The sequence below is a fragment of the Trifolium pratense genome, linkage group LG4 (genome assembly GCF_020283565.1).
Source record: "Trifolium pratense cultivar HEN17-A07 linkage group LG4, ARS_RC_1.1, whole genome shotgun sequence".
Classification (NCBI taxonomy): domain Eukaryota; kingdom Viridiplantae; phylum Streptophyta; class Magnoliopsida; order Fabales; family Fabaceae; genus Trifolium; species Trifolium pratense.
Window position 1 is genome coordinate 9,290,935 of NC_060062.1, and position 22,254 is coordinate 9,313,188.

Below are 22,254 nucleotides of genomic sequence, written 5' to 3' on the forward strand. Positions count from 1 at the left end.
AAAAAAAATAAAAATGTATAATTCAATGTTTATGTTGGAGGATAATCATTTTTTTGGCAAACAATTTATTTTGGGCTCTAAAAATGTACTAGTTCAATGTTTATGTGGGAGAGTAATTATTCTTTGACTCATCTATATGTATATTTTTGGTGTATCATGTTAAGGAATTATTTAGAGTAAATTATTTGGTACGCGTTTTGTTTAAATGGTTAAATTGCACTTTTGATTTTAACAAGTGACTTACATGTCACATTAACATGTTTTGTCATATTGACAATGATTCACGTGTCACGTCACCGTGATTTGCAACATATACTGATGTGGCATGCATAATTATTCACATGGCAAAACATGATTATGTGACATGTGAATTACTTGTCAGATGTGTGTTGACTTGATCATGAGCCAAAATCGCATGGTTGTGAAAGTTAGAGGGTCACAAGTGCTATTTTAAAAATTAAAGGATCAAAATTCAGAGTTTGCCAAAGTTAAAGGACAAAAGTGTAATTTTTTAAATACATACTTATACTTTTTTTTTGTTACAATACATACTTATACATTATTGACTACTTAGATGAATAATTTTGATAAATTAATAATTGTATTAAGTTTTGGACCTACTAGAATTATCCACACCGACAATGTGTCTGTGAGTATATGCCTTGACAGAGATATTTTTGTTTTGATGATTGACAAAAGAAGTTTAAGAATGACAAGGATGCAAAAAGCGGAAAAGATGATTAAGCTTTCAAGACTTGAGTTATAGACTTGCATAATGAATGATCATAGCCAAATTGATTTCATGAGACAATGGTAATAGCGGGCTTACTCATGCATACAAATGACGTGACAAAATTAAATAATTGGACTACTAATATTTTCGAATTTGCATCGTTGACGACCTAGGCTTTAATTGAATTAATAGTTTATCGAAGTTGAATTGTCAATCTAAGTCAATCGAACACCGCACGAGACCGAAAGTCAAACAAATACAGCACCAAGATGAAACATCAAACAACACAACACTAAGATGACAAAATCACGAGAAAAAAACACATGAAAAAATATCTACATGAAAACCATTTATTTAGATTAAAGATTGGACAAAAAATGCACATGAATGATTCCAAGTCTAAAAATGGCACAAAACAACCCTGTTTTCAATGAAAAAAGAACAAGAGAAAATTTAAGAGAATGCAGAACTTATCTCTTTAAAAAATTAGAGTCGACAATTAATTAATTAAATAAAACATCAATATTATCCAACATCTTCGCATTATATTAGACCTTAAATATAATATTGTAATTGCAAATACATATTATATTTTCTTGAGAGCATCTCCAACGATAATATCACTTTGAGTATCATATATTACTAACAATTGGTCCCTACAATATTATACAACTTATATATATTTTGCTCAAGTGGTGATATCACTTTGGATATCATATATTATTTTATTTTTGACAGAAAAAATACATTTATTTTTTATATCTTATATGTCAGGTACGTCATGAAACTCTAATAATAAACAAATAAGATACGGATTATTAGTCTATGAAACTTTCTTTGATGCTCTTATTGGAGATGCTCTTAGTAGTCGTAAAAAATAAATTGATCGATAGAAATCACATTTGAGGCCAAATTAACTTTTTAAATATAAACTTGAAGACTAGAGTGACTAATAAAAATGATGCATATGAACTTTATATATTCTTTCTAACATTTGTTTTCCTTAAAACGACATTTGTTATGAGTGGGACAGAGTATTTTTTATTTGAAGTTGGTAGTGGCGGCGGCAATTTTTTATGAACTTTTAGCTTTGTTCTTTTATGCAGAAAGTAGTGGTTGGGGAGAAAACAACATAATTAGAGTGAATGGAACTAGGAAAGGTGAATTGAAAATCAAAATATGCAAGTGTTAGGGGGCTGTTATGTTAGGTCAGAAGTGGATTTTCTCAGGTAACTGCAGTTAAAATTGGAGTTTGAGATTATATACTGCAGTGTAAATTTAAGTTTATAATTCTAACCGTCTAATTTAAGATCATTGGTTGAGATTCATTAAAGTGTAAAACTGCATGAAATATCTACCGAGAATATAAATCCATATTAGATCAGAAATATAAATTTATAAAATACTAAAATCCTTATATATTTTTTGTCAAATACTAGTGTTTAGAAATTCCACCCTTAAAGCGAATAAGTCGGATGACAAAAAAATCCTTATATTACATTACCAAAAAATGCAATGTATTTAGGGATGTCATGAGAGCGATCACCGAAATTCTTGTGAGATCTATCATCATTATTTATTAATTATCCACATACATTGAGATTATCGTCCTGATCCAAACTATGCAAAAGTGCACTGCAAGAGGTAAGTAGTAACCAGTATTGTTTGGTAAGTAAGTAGGTTGGTGAATAATAAAGTCAATAAGTAATTTGTACTATAGCTTTGATTTTAAGACATGCATATATACTAGAAAACTGGGTTGGTAGCTGAAAGCTATGTTCAAAAATAACTTGAGCGTCTAAAAATATAAAATAATAAAAAATGTTTAAACATAATATTTCCCTTTCAAGATATACTAGTACTGAAGAATTCGATTTTCTTAAATAAATCCTCGATTTGTGTAATGTGAGAGAAATAATAGTAGGTGTTTACGATGGATTATTGTCTTTAATTTGGTTTATTGAACTAGGTCCATTTTGTTGTTAGTGGTGTAGTCTTAAATAATTTCAGATTCAAGTGTTGGATTAGGTCCATTTTGTTGTTAGTGGGGTAGTGTAAAAAAAATTGGGACAAACATTATTACTATTATTATTATTAATTTATACAAAAATTATTATTCATCGAATTAGACAATCCAATAAATCGGATACTGATAATAAAAACTAAAATGAAAATAAAAATATCCGCGATTTATAAATATTTTTCACAAGCCAAAGACTCTCAAATCAACATGTATTAACATTTCAAATATGATGTGTCAAAAAAAAAAATTAAATATGAAAATGCTAATATAGCTAATAATAGTCTAATAGCATTTTTTTTCTTTAACTTGCAGGGGTTGGATATTTGACAATTTGAAAAACAAGAAAGCAAGGGCATCTAGTAACGAGTGGAAGACTATGGTAACTTGTTGGCAACTGTGAATGTGGAGAAATAAAATTATCTTTGAGATGGGCTTTCACCGCCCTAGCAATCCAACTCAGATGATTCTCAGGATGGCAAGGGATATTAACAATTAACATTGACAACTGTGAGCAAACACACATGACTGGATGACCTCTACAAAAGGATGCTATTTTCATAGGTTGGAAGCAACCTCGAGAGGGTTGGGTCACCCTCAATTGTGATGACACTCACAAAAATTCAATTAACCTTTCAAGATGTGGCGGTCTTCTTCGAGACAGCAACGATATTTGCTTGGTTAGTTGTCCGCAAACTTGAAACTTGTGATGCGCTCTATGCAGAGATGTGGGGCATGTATATCGGCATGGATTTGGCTTGGAGACAAGGAATTCGTCGCCTTCAAGTTGATAGCGACTCATAGGTGATAGTCGACATGGTAACAAGAAACTGCACCATTAACGTGAACATTCTGACATTGATTCGGCGCATTCAAGATCTAAAGAATATGAACTGACAACTTCAGTTAAACCATATTTGGCGTGAAGGAAACAAATCAGCTGATTGGCTAGACAACTTTAGCCTATCTTTAGATATTTTTGATTTGCTCATTTTGGAGACACCTACTAGAGATCATCATAAACTGCTTTTTGATGACATATATGACGCTTGCATGCCTCAGAATATTCGTTTAACTTTGTAGTTTTATTTTTTCTCTTTGGGGGCTGGCCCCCCTTTTTGTACAAAAAAATAAAAATAAAATATTAAATGATACTGCATGACAAAAATATTATTTATATTATTTGGTTGGTTAAGATGTGATACGTAACAATATTTCGTTTAGAGAAATAATTGTATAGTTCGTAACATATTATTTATATTTCGTAGTTTTGATTTGTAGGTCGATTAATAAGCGATGTCAATTTAGCTTTTTCTTTTATTGGTGTAACAATCATTTAATTTAGTTGAAAAAAATAAATAAATAAATAAATCATTTATTTGTTTTCAATGCATCTAAGGTTGTCTTTGAATGGTAAGAGTTGAGTACAGTTGTGTTCCTTATAATTCAATTTTTGTTTATTTAAAAAAACTTATATTTCAAAAATATAATTTCCCATTATAACTTCTTGAAATAAAACTTATTAGATACTTATTGCATGACAAAAAAATAATAATTGCTCACACTTAGCAGCCATTTTGCTCCACACTGGCCGGCTCATGGGAACTACAAAGAAGGGGAAGGGCACTATACAACTATGCAACAAACCCTTTTGCTTACGTACCCTTTTATGCTTTTTATTTACTTACCGATATTTTCAACGACCACACACCACTATCACAGTAATGGGGTTGCGACATGATTTAATTTAGGTTTCTATTTTATTAGGATTAATCTTTTAGGATAACATAATTTAATACTAAAATGATGTTATGTGTACATTTTTATGTTATCGTCGAGTTCGAATACCGAACACTCACTTATTCATTTTAAAAGGTGAAATTTTTAGTCATCAAGCTACATAATAAAAAAAGAAACATTGTAATATATATAATGTAAAAAAAAGCATTGTAATATATAGAGATAAAAATTTGAATTCAAAATTTCCCCTTTATTAATTTCAGAGATCTAATTTTTATTAATAATATATTTACTGTTCAAAGAAAAAAAATTCAGACTAAATTGACTAACTAAATTAATACTTTCCATCAAAAAGAAAAATATATTATTTTCCGGTTCTTAATATAAGAAAAAGTTTATCATTTAGATACACTAATATTAGAGACCGGAGGAAATACTACCAGTTGTTAGTTGGTTCAGTGGTGATTGACATTGAACTTGATTGGAAGAACAAATTCGATCCCCCGCGATTGTGATTTGACAGGGGCTGAAACTATTTAATATCAAAATTGAGTTCTAATTAATCAGATTAGACGGTTTAGTAGGCCGAATAAAAAAAAAAACTTATTATTCATTTTTTTAAGAACGCACTTCAATATGTGTTAATTAGCTAATTGTATTAAATATTTTGACCTGGTGCATGTAAGTATAGTTTTTTGACTTAGTGCATGTGATTATAGTTTAGTTTTTATTTAGTCTTTGGTGAGTATAATTTAGTTTGTAGGAATATTGCATTTTAGATATAGGAGTCAGAGAAATGGATTCTCTCAAGTATAATTTATATTTGAGAGAATAAAGTGTGGTTTGTTATCATGGATCAAGAGAGAGAAACATATAAAAATTTAGAAAAAATGAATTTAGATGGTATTAGATTTCATTTATTCTCTCAAGTGTAAATCACACTTGAGAGAATCCATTCCCAGAGTTCGAATTCTAAATATTTTACTTGTTCATTTTAAAAGGTAAAATTCTAATCACTAGACTATTTGACAAAAATAAATATGTTTTGACTTATATAAAATATAAACTTTTTTTTAAAAAAATCTAACAGTATTTGAAGACCCTAAAAAAACTTCAGCTGCAAATGTTGTCCTTGAAAATTTATTATGACCAAATCCTCACGTCACAAGTGAATAATCCTCACGTCCTTGAAAATTTGGTATAAAAAATGGTTTATTATGCTTGACATATTTGAACCGAATTTAAAAGGATAAACTACAAGCCTACAAGCCACAAGTGTTGATTGAGGAATATTAAAAAGTTTTATAAATAGTTTCTTGTTTTTTCCAATGAGGTATATTTCTTATTTCTTATGCCTCATTTTGAATCTTAATAAAATTGGTCAATTGGTCAAACCAAATAATTTGTCCAAAAATAAAGACCAAATCCTCACGTCAGCTATATACTACCATGAATAATGACTAATATTTATACTATTATAAATTACAAATAAAAATAGAAAAAATAACCTAAGAAAAAAAACTGACATGTCAATGATGTCATGATCTTCCCACATATAATTAATTTCCATATCTTCACATTTGTTATTTTCATATTCTAAAAAATTTATGAGCATTTTCCCATCTTATACTACCATGCACCTGCTTTGTGCACAGTCATTTTATCACCGATTGATCAAAATACAAGATGATGCAACATTCCTCATATTTGCAATATAATAATTAAAAAGAAGGCCACACAATCTAATAATTACTCCAACTTCAAAATAATTAAAAATATCTAATGTAATAACTATTAACTAATTAAAATAAAAACTATTAACTAATAAACACATTTTTATACATATAACATTACATCATCTCTTGCTTCCATTTTTTAGACAAGATGCAGTCCAAACAATCTCTTGCTTCCAAAAAAAACTCTTATGTGGAGTATCTTAAATATGTTTGGATCTCATCCTAAAAGTTAGCTTAAAGGGTAAGGTTGCCCTCACATATTTATACACTTCACATCGCGGGAATCTAAACAATGTGAGAGTTCAAACAATCTTCAAAACACAACTTCACATTCAACAGAGTAATATTTTAACATATGCGTTTAACGATCAATCTAGAATTTTAATTAGATCATTTAGGGCTCTTAGTTGATAGATTTATTGGTCCAAGATATGACTTGTAATGCAAGCAAGATTGAAAACGAGAAAATACTTGTAACAACTATTAATAATCTGTGAATATTAAGTAAATTGCATAAAAATAACAAGACCGAAAATAATAAAATAACATTAATAAGAAGATTGAGTCACATACTTGATAAAAAAATAATATTGAGTCACATACATACATTCACTTCGAAATAGAAACAGGAAGATGTGTTATCCTTATATATGTGAGTGTTTATCTAGTAGATTTATTTCTTTAGAATGAAGAATGAACTCCCTAAAATGTATAAAAACTAGAAAATTGTCTATCATGTTGCATGAAAATGTGCAACATGTCTTCGTGTTTGTTAAAAACTTCTTTTACAAGTCGTCTTTGTCTTCGAGTGATACCGCCAACATTTTTTGTTCAGATTTTAGTTATCTTGTGATTGAACTTTGGATGATCAGGGTCCTCTTCTCCTAAGAATCAAATGGTTAATACCTAATTAAAAATAAAAATAAAAATTGAACCAACAATTTATAGACTTTTATTTGTTCATTTTAAAGACACTTGCTTAATAAGAATCATGTCATACATCTGAATTCTTTTGACAATTTTCTTGTTAGAGTTTAAAGCAAATATTAACTAAATATTTTTTTTTTTTTTTTGTGTCAAGTAGCCTAGTGGCTAGAATTTCACTTTTTAAGCTGAATAAGTGGGTAGGGTTCGAACCTCGGTCCATATAATAATTTGCAATTTCCGTGCCAATTGAGCTATGCTTACTGGTACGATATTAACTACTATTGATTAACAAATTAAATGTCAACATTGCAGATGCATCATAACAAATTGGAGTTCATGGAAATAGAAATTCTTGATTTTCTCCTTTTAAAATTGCTCACTTTAGATGAGACAAATTTCTTATCCAACCAAAACAAAGGTCACTGTACTTTGAGGGCGGCTATACAAAAGCCAATATTGTAGAAAAGCCAAAAAAAAAAGAGAGGAAAAGAAACATGTTCTATTATCTTCCTACTAAAAATCTCACACCATCTTGATTCTTTTACTACTTGAAGTAGAATTACGTATCCCTCTAGAAGTCACAGAATATGGTGCTGAAGCTGATTTAAGAGAAGGAGACTTGTCAATGTATGCATGTCGTTCATCGCCATTCCAATATAAGATGATCCGGTTCGTGCATGAATGCGACCAGCTATCACCTGTTCAGCATACCAAATTGCAGTGACAAAAATTGATTTTCTAAACTTGATTCTAACTAAAAGTGAGTTCAATGTAAAATGATTTATGTTTGGATAAATTAATGTAAAAATAGGTTGAACAATGAATTCAGGACTTAAAATCAACTATTGAGGCAAACACTTTAAATTCTAATTTCAAGTTAGAATCAATTATGGAGGCAAAATCATTTTTACTTGAACATCAAAATATGTTAAAATCAATTTTGTCTCCACCAAAAGTGAAACCAAACATACACTAAGTGAGATGTGAAAGCTAAAATAAATTTACCTAGGGCAAGTGTCAACTGAAATGAACCTTCAACATGCTTGGTTGTAACTTGATTCAACATAACAACCTGCCAGAAAATTTAACATAACCTTCAAGTTTATAATTGAAAGCTAAGGAGGCAGGAAAGAAAACAATAGAGAAAGCAAAGGCAGAATTGAGTTATAAAGCTAAGGAAGTTGGTTATAAAGCAAAGGAAGTTTGATAAACAACTTTATTAAGTGTTTATATATAAGTTATTTCTATAACAAAAGATAAAATAATGTAAAACTGTTTTGAACTAAGTTATAAATTGTTTTTTCATAAGCTATCCTGAAGAGCTTATGAAAATAAGCTAAAAACAACATGTCATAAACTATTTCCATAACATTTCTTCAACAGTATCACAAGTACTTATGTCAATAGATAAACTCAAATAAACCATTCCAAATAGGCTCAACCGCATTCCTTTGGCATGTGGCATTGCCTACCATGTCAAGATGTCACCTTCATCCCTCTATATAAACAAGTTACTATTCAATCTTTTATTTTTTTATGTTCTCTTTATTTATTTTTTTTGACAATATGTTCTCTTTATTTAAATGCTTTGTTTTGACCTATTCACTAACTTGGCAATAGAGTGCCTTTGTAAGTATCCTATTCCTAACTTCCATTTCCAGCAAACATTGGAGCTTTGCAGTGAGTTTAAGTTCAACGAAAACAAAAACACAGAATCAGAGGCACGAACAACAATGCCTTCGAATAAAGCCAAAACTCAGATAGTGATCCACACAAAGATTAACTCAATTAAAAAACACCTCTCTTGCATGCAAAATGAATTGAATCTTACAGCCAAAGAGAAATTTTTTGCAAGTTTCATCAACTTTAAAGACATTTCACCAAGTAATCGAGTCCGAAGAGCCATATCTTCAAAGTCTTGGCGGAAGTGGAAAGTAACACTGTCAATAATGATGATCTTCACCTACAATAATGTATTAAAAGAATATCATGACAGAATATTTAAGTTTTGCTAAAATAATTGACTTAAGGCAGATGAAAGTAAAGCAAAACAAGAGTACTTTAACTAGTTACAATTGAAGGCAAGTATGATGCGGAGGAAATAGGTATATGGCAAATTTGAATGAAGATTTATCTTACAATTGAGGTGCTAGCTTTGTAACCTCAAGGTACAAAGTTAAAATCCCGTTGGGGACGGTTGTAAAATGGCCATTAGTAATAAAATTTTCCCCTTTACCAAATTTTTTTAAAATGAAGATTTGTCTTTAAAATGTTTCCTATAAAGTATCAATTCAATGGATTGAAACTATTCTTACATCTTTATGCTCCGTGACGAATTTGTCCAAGTAATTTACCAAAGCAATTTGTTCAGTATAGCTGCAAACACGGAAATAGAATATATTTTCCAAGATACTATTTGGGTGCATTTTAACTCCATAAGCTTGATTATCCTTGTGGAAGTGGTGGCTATATTCTGACATATCTTCTATGCATGCTTCAGCAATTTGAAGAACACGTTCGACCATAAAGCTTCCTTCTGTATCTGAGTATCACACATGCACAAAAAGTGAAATCAATGACCTGCATCAAATGGTAAATGAGTATTATTATAATATAATTAAAGCTCTTACCAATGTATATTGCCTTCCCACCTAGGCCACCATAGTCTAGAGGAATCTGGACATTTACTGCAAGTTGAATCCTGCAAAAGCAAACACACTCATTACTTATAAATAACCAAAATATTTCACAATTCAAGATGGGAAAAAAGGAACCACATGATTTAGAAGTAGAAATGACAGCATACCCTATTTGTGTTTTGCCGATGCCCGGAACTCCACCTAAATAAGTAAACTAAGAATTATATTGCAACGCAGAATTGAGAAGAAAACTGCTACATAATAAGGCTAAAAAAAAAGTAATGTACATTTATTTGGAAGTTACAATTATGTGTTCAAACTAAGCAGTCTCTCACCAATTTCAGTGACTTCTTTGCAATTAATGCCTCCACCAAGGATGTTATCTAGATCAGCACAAGAAGTGGTAATGGAAGAAGAAAACCTTTCCTCATTGAGCATATCCCAAGCAGTCTGACCACCTACTTGACATAAGAACGGGAAATGGCAAAAGCACAAAACAGAAACAAACAAAAAATGATTATTCGAAGAAATACATACATGAGGAATATACACATGGTAGTTGAATACATGGTCATGCTAAGAAAAACTGAGTTATTAATTTTCTCATTGAGCATATGCACTTGATAATTCTTTGACTTTCGTCAATCAGTAATCTTCAAATACTTTAATACTTAGCAAAGAGAGTAATTTTGGGAATGAAATGCTATATCTACCAGATAATTTTACATCCCATTAAGGGCTAAGCAGTTGTTTAAGAGAATCAATTGCTTCAAAATGGTGAGGTATGGCTTCAAATTTCAATAAAAATGTTCTAAACTTTTGAGTAAAGATCACCCCCATCAACGTTATTCACATGGTAGCAAGCTTCAACTTTAATATATTAATGAAAGCTATTGGTTTTGGCACCTAAACTTTCTCAAAATTTCCATTAAATTGGTTTCGAAAGATCAGTTTTGCCATACAGAAAGGTCTAGCGGCGCAGCTTGTTGCCCGTCTACTTATGTGTAATTATCTTGAATATATATAAATTCAAATGAAATTACTGATTAACAAAAGAAATCCATCCTAATCCTAAATTTTCACCTTTTCACTCCGAAAAATTTCGGAAAGAGAAATGTAAACCTAGTGTGGTATTTTTGAATGAACATAAACTATATAAAATGGAAATTGAAGTTCCTAAACATCATTAGAATCAGCACATACCTTGAATAACATTAGTGTTACTCCCACTTGATCTTTCCAAAGCACTGTTTCTTGTAGCAAAATTCAGAATTTCCAAAGCTTCACTCTCAGAAACTTCTATATCTGTTAAATAAAATCAAAGTAATGTATAAAAAATTTGAAGGAAAAAAAAACCCAATTTGATTCTTGAAATTGCACTGTGTATCAACTTAGTCCCTCATATTTTGAATATTGCAAAACAATCCCTAAAATTGAAAAAAGATAGAATCCCTAAAATTGCAGTGGCGTAAGTGAAATTACTTTACCTGTGGCAAGGTGAGTGATGGAAGTGGTGGCAATGGAGTGAAGTGTGGTGTAACCAGCAGCTAAGAGTTTTCCTCTCTTTGATGCAGAGATTGGTAGCATACCAATTTCCATGTTCCCCACCCTTTTTCTCTCGTTACCCAAAACAATTTTGCTAACTCAAGGAATAATCAAATTAAATAAATACTGTAGTATTCGTTTTTTGTGCGCTTTTTTAAGACATCAAATTCAAAACCATGAAGTCAACATAGTCAAAAAAATCTTTACACTGACACTGCACAATAATTAAACTAAAAAAGAATTTCATTTTTTTTTAAAAAAAAAAATTAATTTTTTTTAAACCTTTTTTTGTTGACGCAAATATGAAAATAATAATAATAATAATATATAATTGATATACTCCAATAGTATAAAACTATTCTAGACGTAGAAAGAATACACTACTCAACATTGAAGAGCAAACAAGAAAATACAAACAACTTCTCAAATGTGTTTTGTTAAGAAGTCCCACATCGGTTGAGAGATGGTCTGACTAAGTGTTTATAAACTAGAGGCAATCCTCACTTTGCAAGCCGGTTTTGTAGGGTTGAGTTAGGCCCAATACTCATTTCTAAGATGTTTAAGGGTTTGAATTTAGCTTATTTTTTACCTTATAAAAATATTTTATGTAAATAAATAAAGTTTTATGTTAATTTATATGGTTTGACTAACAAAAATTATATTTTCATAAATTATTTTTACATAAATTATCTTTAAAAACTTATAATATTACGTACAAGCTTGTTTATTTATATAAGTTGTTTAGCCTAAGTTAAAAAATAAGTGAATTCAAACGAACTCTAAATACATAATTTTTTCTAAGTTCCTTTCGCTGAACACAAAAGCTCATGAAGTATGTATCAATTATTTAGTTTGTCCCTTGAGATAAGCAGCCCAACCATTGTCTATCCCATTACTTTGTAAATTTGTAAACATTTTCATTTTTCTTCTTTCAAGTCTATTGGCTAACATTTTCATCTATCTTTATCAGGGGCGTCTTGCACACACGTGCGAGGTGAGCGACGGCATCGGGTCTCAAAATTTTGAGGGCCTCAACTCAAAAATTTGAGGTCCTATAATATTACTTATATATTATTTATACACATAAAATATCAGATGTATATTAATAGATTAATTTTTAGGCCCTAAAATAATAGTTATATATTGTTAATGTTCATAAAATATCATATGAGTATCAATAGATTAGTTATCTATACTCGTAAATATATTTCTAGTCCATTTTAATATTTGCATACAATTTAATCTTAGATTAGGATGTTCCTTTCTGTGACGTTATATATAAAGATAATTATTTTGTATTTCTTGTTGATTTAATTTAATGCAATTGATTTAATATTGATAATTTATATATTTACAAGAATGATTTGCAATTTAAATCGACAATTTTTTTTTATTATGGGGTCATTTTTATATTTTGCATAGAGTCTCCTAAAACTCGGAGACGCCCCTGATCTTTATTAGTGTGTAAATGTGAGGCAGAGTAAACTACAACTTCTATGGTGTCTTGTGCAACTTATTAAAGATTGTGAGCCTATTGAGTGTTAAGTGAGTTGAGAATTGTGAGTTGAGAATGTTTACCAAATATCATAGATGGAAATCTCATCAAGGGAGTAGTCCACATTGGATGAACCGATATAATTTATGTGTGTTGTTTTTTCTATGGTGTCTTAGGGCTACATCTGGTGTTCACGATAATCTCACAAAACTACATATGTTTAGACACACAAGTTTAAGTCTTAGTGTCTTACAAATAAAGACTTCATCAATCAGAGTTTAATTACATAGTAGATTGAATGTTTACATATTCAAAGAGTGGTAAACTAAATTAAGCTCGGAGTTTTCAACACTTGATACAACAAGACATAATCTACTGCTCATATAATTCTAGATAGTCACTATGCAATATCATTAAAACATAATCTACTACTCATAGTGGACAAACTCACATGTGAGTGAGACTAGTATAAAATTTGTGTGAATTTATCTTACATTTAACTATGTATTTCCTGTATACACACAACACACAAATTATTTCATTTATATTAACTTTGAATTATCACGCAATATAGTACATTCTTAGAATAAGATGATTTTTATTTCACTAACATTTATAAAAGTATACACTCGAGATTTATATTCCACATTTTTAAGATGAATAATTGGGAGTAATGATCCTCCCAATTTTTATAATTTTCATTTCTTCCGTTACTTGCAACATATTTTGTGATCCTCTCCATTTTTTCTCTTCATTTTTCCTCTCCATTACTATAGTTTTAAATGGTTTTTGAATATATATTATTAAATAGTTGAACCCACCGAATATCACATTATTTCATTTATATTTCAAAAACATTAACGGAGAAAATGAAAAATAGAACGAATCTTGACATATAAAAGAGATTATAATTTTTTTAATGTCACACTCTTGCATTTATATTTTCAAAACTATATAGTAATTGAGGAAATTGACAAAATACAAAATGGGGAGGATCCCAACTCAATAATTGGAATGTTTGAAGTTCGAACGTCAACTTCTACTTATAAAATATAGGCTTAATTAGTGTTTTGGTCCCTTAAAGACATTTTAGGTTTCACAATGGTCCCTTAAAGAAAAAAAGGCCCGGATTGGTCCCTTAAAAACATCTCCGTTTGCCAAATTGGTCCCTTCTGTCAGTTTTTTGAAAAAAACGTTAACTTTTGCACATGTGGCAAAAAGAAGAGATCTTCTACTTTTTCCAGGAACTGCATCCTACCTTTCAACTGTTTTGATCCGTCGGATTAATCCAACTACTAATATTTCGACACAGATCTCACCTTCTTCATCTCTTCCAAAAAATAGTGAAAATAGCAAGGTTATCAGAACCGGACCGGTCATCGAACCGGCGAGCTCACCGGTTCAAGGTTCAATTGGTCGGACCGGGTTCAATCGGGGTCGAACCGTTTTTAATTAAATATATATTTTAATTAATATATAAATAAAAATATATGAATAATTGCTCAATATTTCATAATTTCACACATTAAAAAGATAAAATATCACAAGTCAAAATAAAATAAAATTTATAATTCAAACCAAATGAAAAATAGATGAAAAACAAAAATCTTTCCTATTCCTACGACGTCGTTGATTTGTTTCATCTTTTTTTTTTAAAAAAAAAGTTAAAACGACGTCGTTTTGCCCTATTTTTTTTAAAAAAAATAAAAAATCTGCAAAACCGCTTGAACCGTCCGGCCGGTTCACCGGTTCACCGGTTCGACCCCGGTTCAAGCGGTTTTTTGCCGGTCGGTTTCCTATCCATTTTTTGCTCAAAACCGAACCGTTTTTATGACCGGTTCACGGTCCGACCGGTCCGACCGGCCGGTCCGGTCCGGTTTTGATATCCTTGGAAAATAGTGAGGCAGAGAAGCAGAAAATAAAACACGCACCACCATTCTTACAACACGAAACCTTAATCACCTCTCACCTTCTTCATCTCTACCATTAGACTTTACTCTTCAACAACAACCACCACTGTAACAACAAATCACGACCACCTTAAACCATTCACTCACATAAAAAACCATCAAACACAGTCAAAATCAAAGAACATAAATCAGAACAAACAGAACAAGCAAGAAGAAGCAGAGGAAAGAAAAGAAGGAGAGGTTTCCGCCGCACACCGCCGCAACCACCTCCTCCGTCGCGAATTCGCCGTGCACCACCGCAAACCACAGTTAATTCGCCGTGTATAATCCTTTTTGTGGTTGCAATCTTTTTTTCAAATCTCAGTTAATGGAAAGATGAAATGTAAATTTGGGAATGATGTGCAAATTTGGGAATGGTGGATTTTGTTGTTGTTGATTTTTTTTGTTAATGAATTTTTGAGTTGTTTTGTGATTTTTTTCTAGATTTTGTTGATGATGATTTTTCTGGATTTTTTATGAATTGAATGAAGATGAGGATGAAGATGAAGAAGGAGAGAGGGAATGAAGTGTTTGTGCTTCATTATTAGATATCATGGATTTGCAAGATCTAAAGGTATAGATTTAAGTAAGAGATTAAATGGTGATAATTAGAATTTTAATGAGGTTTATGGTTGACCACTTTTAATGTTGGTCCACCTAATACATTTGTGGTTGATAAATTAACGGAAGGGACAAAAATGATTAACGAAAATGTCTTTAAGGGACCATTCCAGACTTTTTTTTTAAGGGACCATTATGAAACCTTAAATATCTTTAAGGGACCAAAAAATTAATCAAACCTAAAATATAATATCTCTATCAACTGAATTAAACTCACGAGAACAGATATTTTATTTAAAAGTATTTCAAATTTTTTAAAAATAAAATAGAAATAAAACGAATAAAATAAAGCAAAAGAATTTGTCAAATAAAGTAAAAATAAAACTAATAAATAAAGCAAAAGAAAAGTTCATTCATATCAGAGTTTTCAAGGTCAGTTCAATGGCTTCTGATCTTCTTCTACCTTTATATCTCATTTTCCCTTTCATTTCTGCTTTTATTCTATTCAATTGCTTCTGGTTCCACTTCTCCTGTATGTGTTATGTTGACTAGGGTTTATTTTTTGATTGAATTGTCTCTTAGGGTTTTATTTTGGGAATTTTTGGACATTGTTATAATGAAGTTATATTACATTCTCTTCAATTTGAGAAAAAAATAATATTAGTATCTCAATTCTGTGTAATTTATTCCATTTAAAATTGATGAAATTTTGAATTTTGGAAAAACAAATTGACATGTGCAATAATATTATGATTACTTGAGATTTAGTTTTACAAATTTAATATTTTATGATGTTATACTTGCAATTGCAACAGGTTTGAAAAAACACTAGTTGTGTAATTTGGAGATGGAGAAATCTATGGGTGCCACAAATGCAAAGGTAATCAACCATATACCAGAAGATCTTGCCTTCTCTATCCTGTCAAAATTGCCTCTAAAATCTTTGAAGCGATTTGGATGCGTACGTAGATCATGGGCTCTCTTGTTTGAAAACCTTCATTTCCTGAATATGTATCGCAACTACTTCATTTCTAATAATCATTCTTATTACGATGGTACTTCTATCCTCTTAAACCAGACAAATAATCCTTTGTCTGGAGAAGCATTTCACTCTACGTTGTATTTACTTTCCGGTGAGAGGTTTGAGAATATGGTCAAATTGGATTGGCCACCTCCATTTCATGAGGATGATAGTTTTATTGAAATTTTGAGTAAAACTAGTGTAAATGGGACTCTTTGTCTTGCACAAAAGAATGGAATGGACCTAAAATGTTTATTTTGGAATCCTACTACAGATGAATTCAAGATCATTCCATCCAGCCCTTTCTTGTACCAATCACCTTATATGGAACCTACAGTGAATTTTAATGGTTTTGGTTATGATCATGTTAGAGATGATTATAAGGTGCTTCGGTGGTTATGTTTCTTTAACATAACCGATGTAGAAGTGCCATGGGAGGACTATTTAGATGTCGACGCCATGTGGGAGATATATAGTCTAAGAAGTAATTCTTGGACGAAACTTGATATTGAAATGCCTACTAGTGCTTCAAATGAGAAATTGCATGTGGATGGTGTGTGTCATTGGTGGAGTATAAATGATGACATAAATTGTTATGATTCGCCACCACGCTTGGTATCATTTGACTTATGCAATGAGGTTTTCCTTACAACACATCTGTCCTCAGACATGATTGATCCTTTAAATATTTTGCATTTGACATTGTTAAATGGGTTCATTGCTTTCATAATATATGATCAAACAACTACTTTTCACATAAGAATTTTGGGTGAGCTTGGTGTGAAAGAATCATGGACTAAAGTCTTCATTCTTGAGCCCTTACCTTCCATTGAACATCCTATTGGAGCAGGGCGGAAAGGTGAGATATTCTTTAGAAAAGATGATGATGAACTAGTCTGGTTTGATTTGAGTACCCAAATGATTGAAGAGCTTGGTGTTAAAGGACGCGAGCATTGTTGCCATATAGTAATTTATAAGGATAGTCTTCTCCCGATCGGAGGTTTTTGACTTTGGTTAGAAGGATTTTACCTTGTATAGTCAAGTCACACACAGTATACTTAATATTAAGTATAAGACAAATCTAGAAACTATCTGATAATATGGATCTTACCTTGTTTACTCTTTATTTTAATAATGATATTTTAGATTTACATAGTGGTCTTTAATTTTATGAAGGAATTACTTTTTTGTGCTATTAATTTAAAAAAATAGCTATTGGAATCTCAACATATATATCTTCCTTCTTCCCTCAGGTTCTACTTATAATAGATGTTTTGTATACAATGCTTGACATTGGAGGTTACAATTTTTCTTTATCATTGCCCTATAATCTATAATGCTTGGTAAGCATATAGTTGAAAGGGTTTAACATATGCCATTGGCGAACCTTTAAATATTTTGACTTAGTTTCTAAGTTCATCATGTTCTGTTTGAGCTGATCCAACCGTTGATATTTTTCTGTGAAAGTCTGTGTTATTGTTGTGACTGGTTGTCTTGTCAATGTAGACAATGGCAAACATTTTCTCATTCCCAAATTTCGTATGTGATTAAACATTTATAGGCTAAGACAATACCTGTTTTTAGGGCGCTGAAAAAGCGTTTCCTCAAGTCATAGTAGACAATGGGTTTTGACAAGCGTTCTATATCCTTTCTCTTTTCCACTCTGTTTGCCATTTTCATTTTCTCCAAAATACCCTTTGATTTTTTTGTCTTTGCCAGACTGTTTTAGCTTTCCTAGACAATGTGGCAGTGTAATTCACTCTAACACATCGCTCATAAACACCTTTAAAATGTTGCAGTGATGCCATTTTTATGATTATGAAAGCCTTGTTAATAGTGATTGCTGATTTTGGAAAACACCATAAGCAACTACATTCAGTTTTTGCGCACTCTTATTTTGATCTTATTTCATGAATATGAAGATGTTGTAATATTTTCTAATGATAAATCTTGAATCGAAAGTTGTAATATATTACATTAAGTTATCATCATGTAATTGCAGGCAACTTCTAAGAACACTTCTTAGAAGTTCTGCCAAAAGTTATGGCATTTGCTTACTCAGTATATCTTTTCTCCTTTTGTGCCCTTTTAGTTTGTTAATCTAACGAGGAGTGCTAGGGTCACACCCTTTATCTCTTTGACATTATTGCCATTTCCATGACCACAAGCTCCATGATTTTTCCTATCTGATTCATCTGGCACTTCCATTATCGGCTACTAACTCTGACTCTTGCAAGCTCTTGTCGTCATTTCTATTCCCATTGTTTTGTCGGGAGTTCCGATCTGTTCTGTCGCGCTCTGTTAGTGGCGACCATCTCTGTTGCTAGCTCTGTTCCGCTAGCCGCACCGTTCTGTTCCTGTTGTGATCGATATGAGCGATCTTTGTTTTCGAAACAGGGGTTCCATGCATTTCTTATGACATTGAGTTGGGTTCAATCTTTGTGTTTTTTCCCTTCCAGATCTAAATTGTCTTCTCTACTTTTTAAATGGATTTTAAATAAGTGTATATTGAACTAATTGAAGCATAGCATCATCGATTGTGGCATTTCTTTTTGTGTTTTAATTAAAAATTTATACAACATTACTCTTTTTGTGTTAAAAGAGTGTGACACTAGCACTTCTCTAATCTAACATTGATATATCTTTATTCCCTTGTTTGATAATGCTAGTCTAATAAAATCTGCATTCTGGATTTATTTAACAGACCTAATTTATGATATACTATCCAAACTTATGGTAGTGATCAATGAAATTATGGTACCAGATCAAGAATAAATTGAACCAAAAACAAAATAGAACCAACAATTCAACTCATTATTTATTATTAATTAATACTTAATTATTTTCATGCATACATAATTTGCATCACATTAAAGTGGCCAATTTATATTTGTGCCACAAGTATTCGAAGGATCAGTGCAATTTATGTAAGAAGCTCCACTGTGGTCTAAGCAGAGTCTCATCTCTAAAAGATGGTAATTGTTTTTTCGATCTTGCAAACAACTAAGTTCAGGATATGCACCAGTACTTTGAAATATTGTCATATTATACAGATTTTTTGGATAAGTTCTATTGGGGACAAATGTGGCTGCTGTAAGGATATTCCATAGATTGTGCTTGCTCTGAATACTCAAAGCAAGTCGGAAATAATCCAATGGGCTGTTTGGAAGTGATGAACATCTGCCATGCTTCTCCCATTCATGTGTCCAAAATTCATAGTCTGGCTTGCTTAATAAATTGGGCCAATTTGAAGCAAGTGCAGAGTTCAAAGTAGTGGGAATTTGAGTCTGAAAAGATTAAAATGAATCTAATAAATTCAAGTGTGATATAGTAGTAATTAATATAAATGATAATGTATAATAAACTAAAGATTATACTCACCAGTGGTACCATTGACACACTGCCAATTTTGCAAACTATTGGACGAGCTCCAGTATAATTTGAGGGCCACAACCCATGTATAGTAAATTTGCTTAACTTTGTATACTGAGGTTTACATTTATTTACTGCACAGAATGTTGGCGGCCACTGTTGTGACAGCTTATAATAATCATACGCAGCATTGGTTGAAATGAGCAAAAATGAAAAGATTAAGAAATATTGCAACATTGTTGTTGTATTTGTTAATTGGTAAGATTGGAGAGGAGTGAAGAGCATCAACTGTAAGCTTGGGTTTAAATAAGAGAATCAACATTGCATGCATTTTCTTTTTTGGTCATCCAAACTTACACGGTTCTATTATTTACTTTCATAAGCATTACTTGAAACCCCAAACTTGCTAAATAGTCATATTTTTTACAAAAAGGAAGAAAGAAAAAAAAATGAAATTAGTCATATTTAAAACTTGATTCTCAAAATTTCAAATCAATACAATTATAGTTTTGCCAAAATATCACCAAGTTCTGTATTTATTCATGAAATTATACTGATCAACAATCAATCTAATGTTAAACTAGCTATTTCAAGTATTTTTTTCACCGAAGCATATTATTATTACTATCATAAGCATTACTTAAAACTCCAAACTTTCTACCACTTGCAAATAGTCATATTTTTGACAAAAAAGGAAGAAAGAAAAAAAAAGAAATTAGTCATATTTGAAACTTTTGATTCTCAAAATTTCATTTTTTTTAATATAAATTAAATTCCTTAAAACTTTAGTATTTATATTTTTTAAAAAATTATTAATAATTGAAGTGGAATTAAAAATTAAGGGATGACTAAGCAAAAAGAAGTTTGTGAACTTAGACATAGTGAAACTCATAATTGCTTTATAAAAAATGTTCAATATCCTAATTAAATTTTTGCTTAGTTAAAAATAATGTTGTGGGTGCGTTTGACCAGACTTATTTACGGTCTAAAAATTGTTTTTGAAATAATGTTAAAAATAAGAGCTTTAGAAATAAAGTTAAAGTCGTTTGGTAGTTTTATTTTATTTTACATCTTAAAGCTATTTTTAAGTTAAAAGTTGTTTGGTAAAATATTCTTATAAAACTTTGATTTTATTACGAAGGATTTAATCATTTTTTTGTGGTCATAAATGTATCAAACTTGTCAAAAAAATATTAAAATAAATATATCAAAATTTATTTTTGGTCGATCTATTTAAAAAATTTCAGAAAGTTTGAGTCTCCAAATGTCTTTTATGTCATGAGAGAAAATAATTTCGTGGAAGAAATTCATATAAACATTGATACAAAAATTAATTTGAAAATGTAAAGACAACCAGAGACGGATCCAAGAATTTATAAAACGGGGGCTGTAATAATTAAATAATAAATATTAAATAAACCATAATTATAATACTACTTAACTATACTCAATAAAAAATACATCATATTGTTTATCTAAATTGTTGATAGAAGATTAGGGAGTAATTAGTTAAATAATTATAAGTGGTAGTTAGTCAAATAATTATATCAATGAGACATAGTATTTATATTATAAGTTGATCATCTATGCTATTGGGTTTTGTTTAGTTGGGCTTTATCCTCTAGGCCCATTAAGAGTCTTATATATATGTAGTGTTCTTATACACAACTTTGTGTCCACCTTCCAATCCACCGCCGTCGACAAAACCACCTACACCACGACCGTCACCAAAGCCACCTCCACTGCTGTTGCCACCAAAACCACCAACTGTGAGCTTCAAAGCTGCGCCGGAACTACCACTCACTACGCCTCCTCCACCTCCGAAACCACCTGATGTAAAACCGCCTAATTTTTGTCTCAAATTAGTTGCAATTTGTTTGTCATGTGCGTTCCTTAGAGAGAAGGAAGTGGAGGTAATTAGGAGTACTACAGCTGTGTTGTTATCAGACGCATGTGACACAGTACAAGTAGTGCATGGACACCCATCATCCATTGTTTCACTCCCACCATCCGATCCACTTTATTCTCATTTTTTGATTGAATCACAACCATTGCACAAAAGCCCCATCTGTGTGATGTCCATTGCTCAATCAAGCATCGACACGTGGCACTACAATACTCCATTTTTCCCTTCCACGCGCCTATTGTTTTCTTCAGTCTGCAAACATGTCACATGGCCTTCACTTTCCAAACGTCCTCTTATTTATTTCTCATTCAAGTTCAAGTTACCAAGTGTTCCTTTCACCAAATAAACCAATAATCTCTAAATTCCACATTTGGGCTTCAAAGGCAATGGGCCAATTTATGGGCCTTGATGACGATCTCTATCTTGACCATAATCTCTAATTTTAGAACCTTGAGGACAAGGTTCAAGTGAACCCGGCGGCAATGATAGAAGATTAGAGAGTAATTAGTTAAATAATTATAAGTGGTAGTTAGTCAAATAATTATAAATGATAGAAGATTGGGGTGTTACATCCGCCGTCTCCAAAACCACCGGATATGGTTATAACTCA

General features: G+C 31.1%; 4 protein-coding genes across 6 annotated transcripts; 1 reads left to right on the forward strand and 3 right to left on the reverse strand.

Annotated features, from left to right (window-relative positions):
• Positions 1 to 7,417: 7,417 nt before the first annotated feature.
• Positions 7,418 to 11,465, reverse strand: LOC123920234 (DNA repair protein RAD51 homolog 3). The gene is made up of 9 exons (XM_045972446.1): positions 11,283 to 11,465; positions 10,999 to 11,100; positions 10,131 to 10,253; positions 9,963 to 9,996; positions 9,787 to 9,857; positions 9,472 to 9,698; positions 8,988 to 9,119; positions 8,162 to 8,228; positions 7,418 to 7,854 (listed from the first exon to the last, which is right to left on the reverse strand). Exons 1-9 carry the CDS (start codon positions 11,392 to 11,394, stop codon positions 7,679 to 7,681), a joined length of 1,044 nt encoding a protein of 347 aa, XP_045828402.1. The 5' UTR covers positions 11,395 to 11,465; the 3' UTR covers positions 7,418 to 7,678.
• A 3,302-nt stretch (positions 11,466 to 14,767) lies between these two features.
• Positions 14,768 to 17,530, forward strand: LOC123920236 (F-box/kelch-repeat protein At3g06240-like). Of its 3 annotated transcripts, XM_045972449.1 has the most exons (3): positions 14,768 to 15,066; positions 15,276 to 15,358; positions 16,161 to 17,530. In XM_045972449.1, exon 3 carries the CDS (start codon positions 16,193 to 16,195, stop codon positions 17,372 to 17,374), a length of 1,182 nt encoding a protein of 393 aa, XP_045828405.1. In that variant the 5' UTR covers positions 14,768 to 15,066; positions 15,276 to 15,358; positions 16,161 to 16,192; the 3' UTR covers positions 17,375 to 17,530. The 3 variants fall into 3 exon arrangements, with proteins under 3 accessions (XP_045828405.1, XP_045828404.1, XP_045828406.1); XM_045972448.1 differs by lacking the exons at positions 14,768 to 15,066; positions 15,276 to 15,358 and adding an exon at positions 15,736 to 15,777; XM_045972450.1 differs by lacking the exons at positions 14,768 to 15,066; positions 15,276 to 15,358 and adding an exon at positions 15,777 to 15,877.
• Positions 17,531 to 19,223: 1,693 nt separating this feature from the next.
• On the reverse strand, positions 19,224 to 20,012 carry LOC123920238 (extracellular ribonuclease LE-like). Its single transcript, XM_045972451.1, has 2 exons — positions 19,748 to 20,012; positions 19,224 to 19,653 (listed from the first exon to the last, which is right to left on the reverse strand). The coding sequence occupies exons 1-2, from the start codon at positions 19,973 to 19,975 to the stop codon at positions 19,237 to 19,239; spliced, it is 645 nt and encodes a 214-aa protein (XP_045828407.1). The 5' UTR covers positions 19,976 to 20,012; the 3' UTR covers positions 19,224 to 19,236.
• A 1,365-nt stretch (positions 20,013 to 21,377) lies between these two features.
• LOC123922073 (glycine-rich protein 5-like) lies at positions 21,378 to 21,731 on the reverse strand. Its single transcript, XM_045974815.1, has one exon. It carries the CDS (start codon positions 21,729 to 21,731, stop codon positions 21,378 to 21,380), a length of 354 nt encoding a protein of 117 aa, XP_045830771.1.
• Between the last annotated feature and the right edge of the window lie 523 nt (positions 21,732 to 22,254).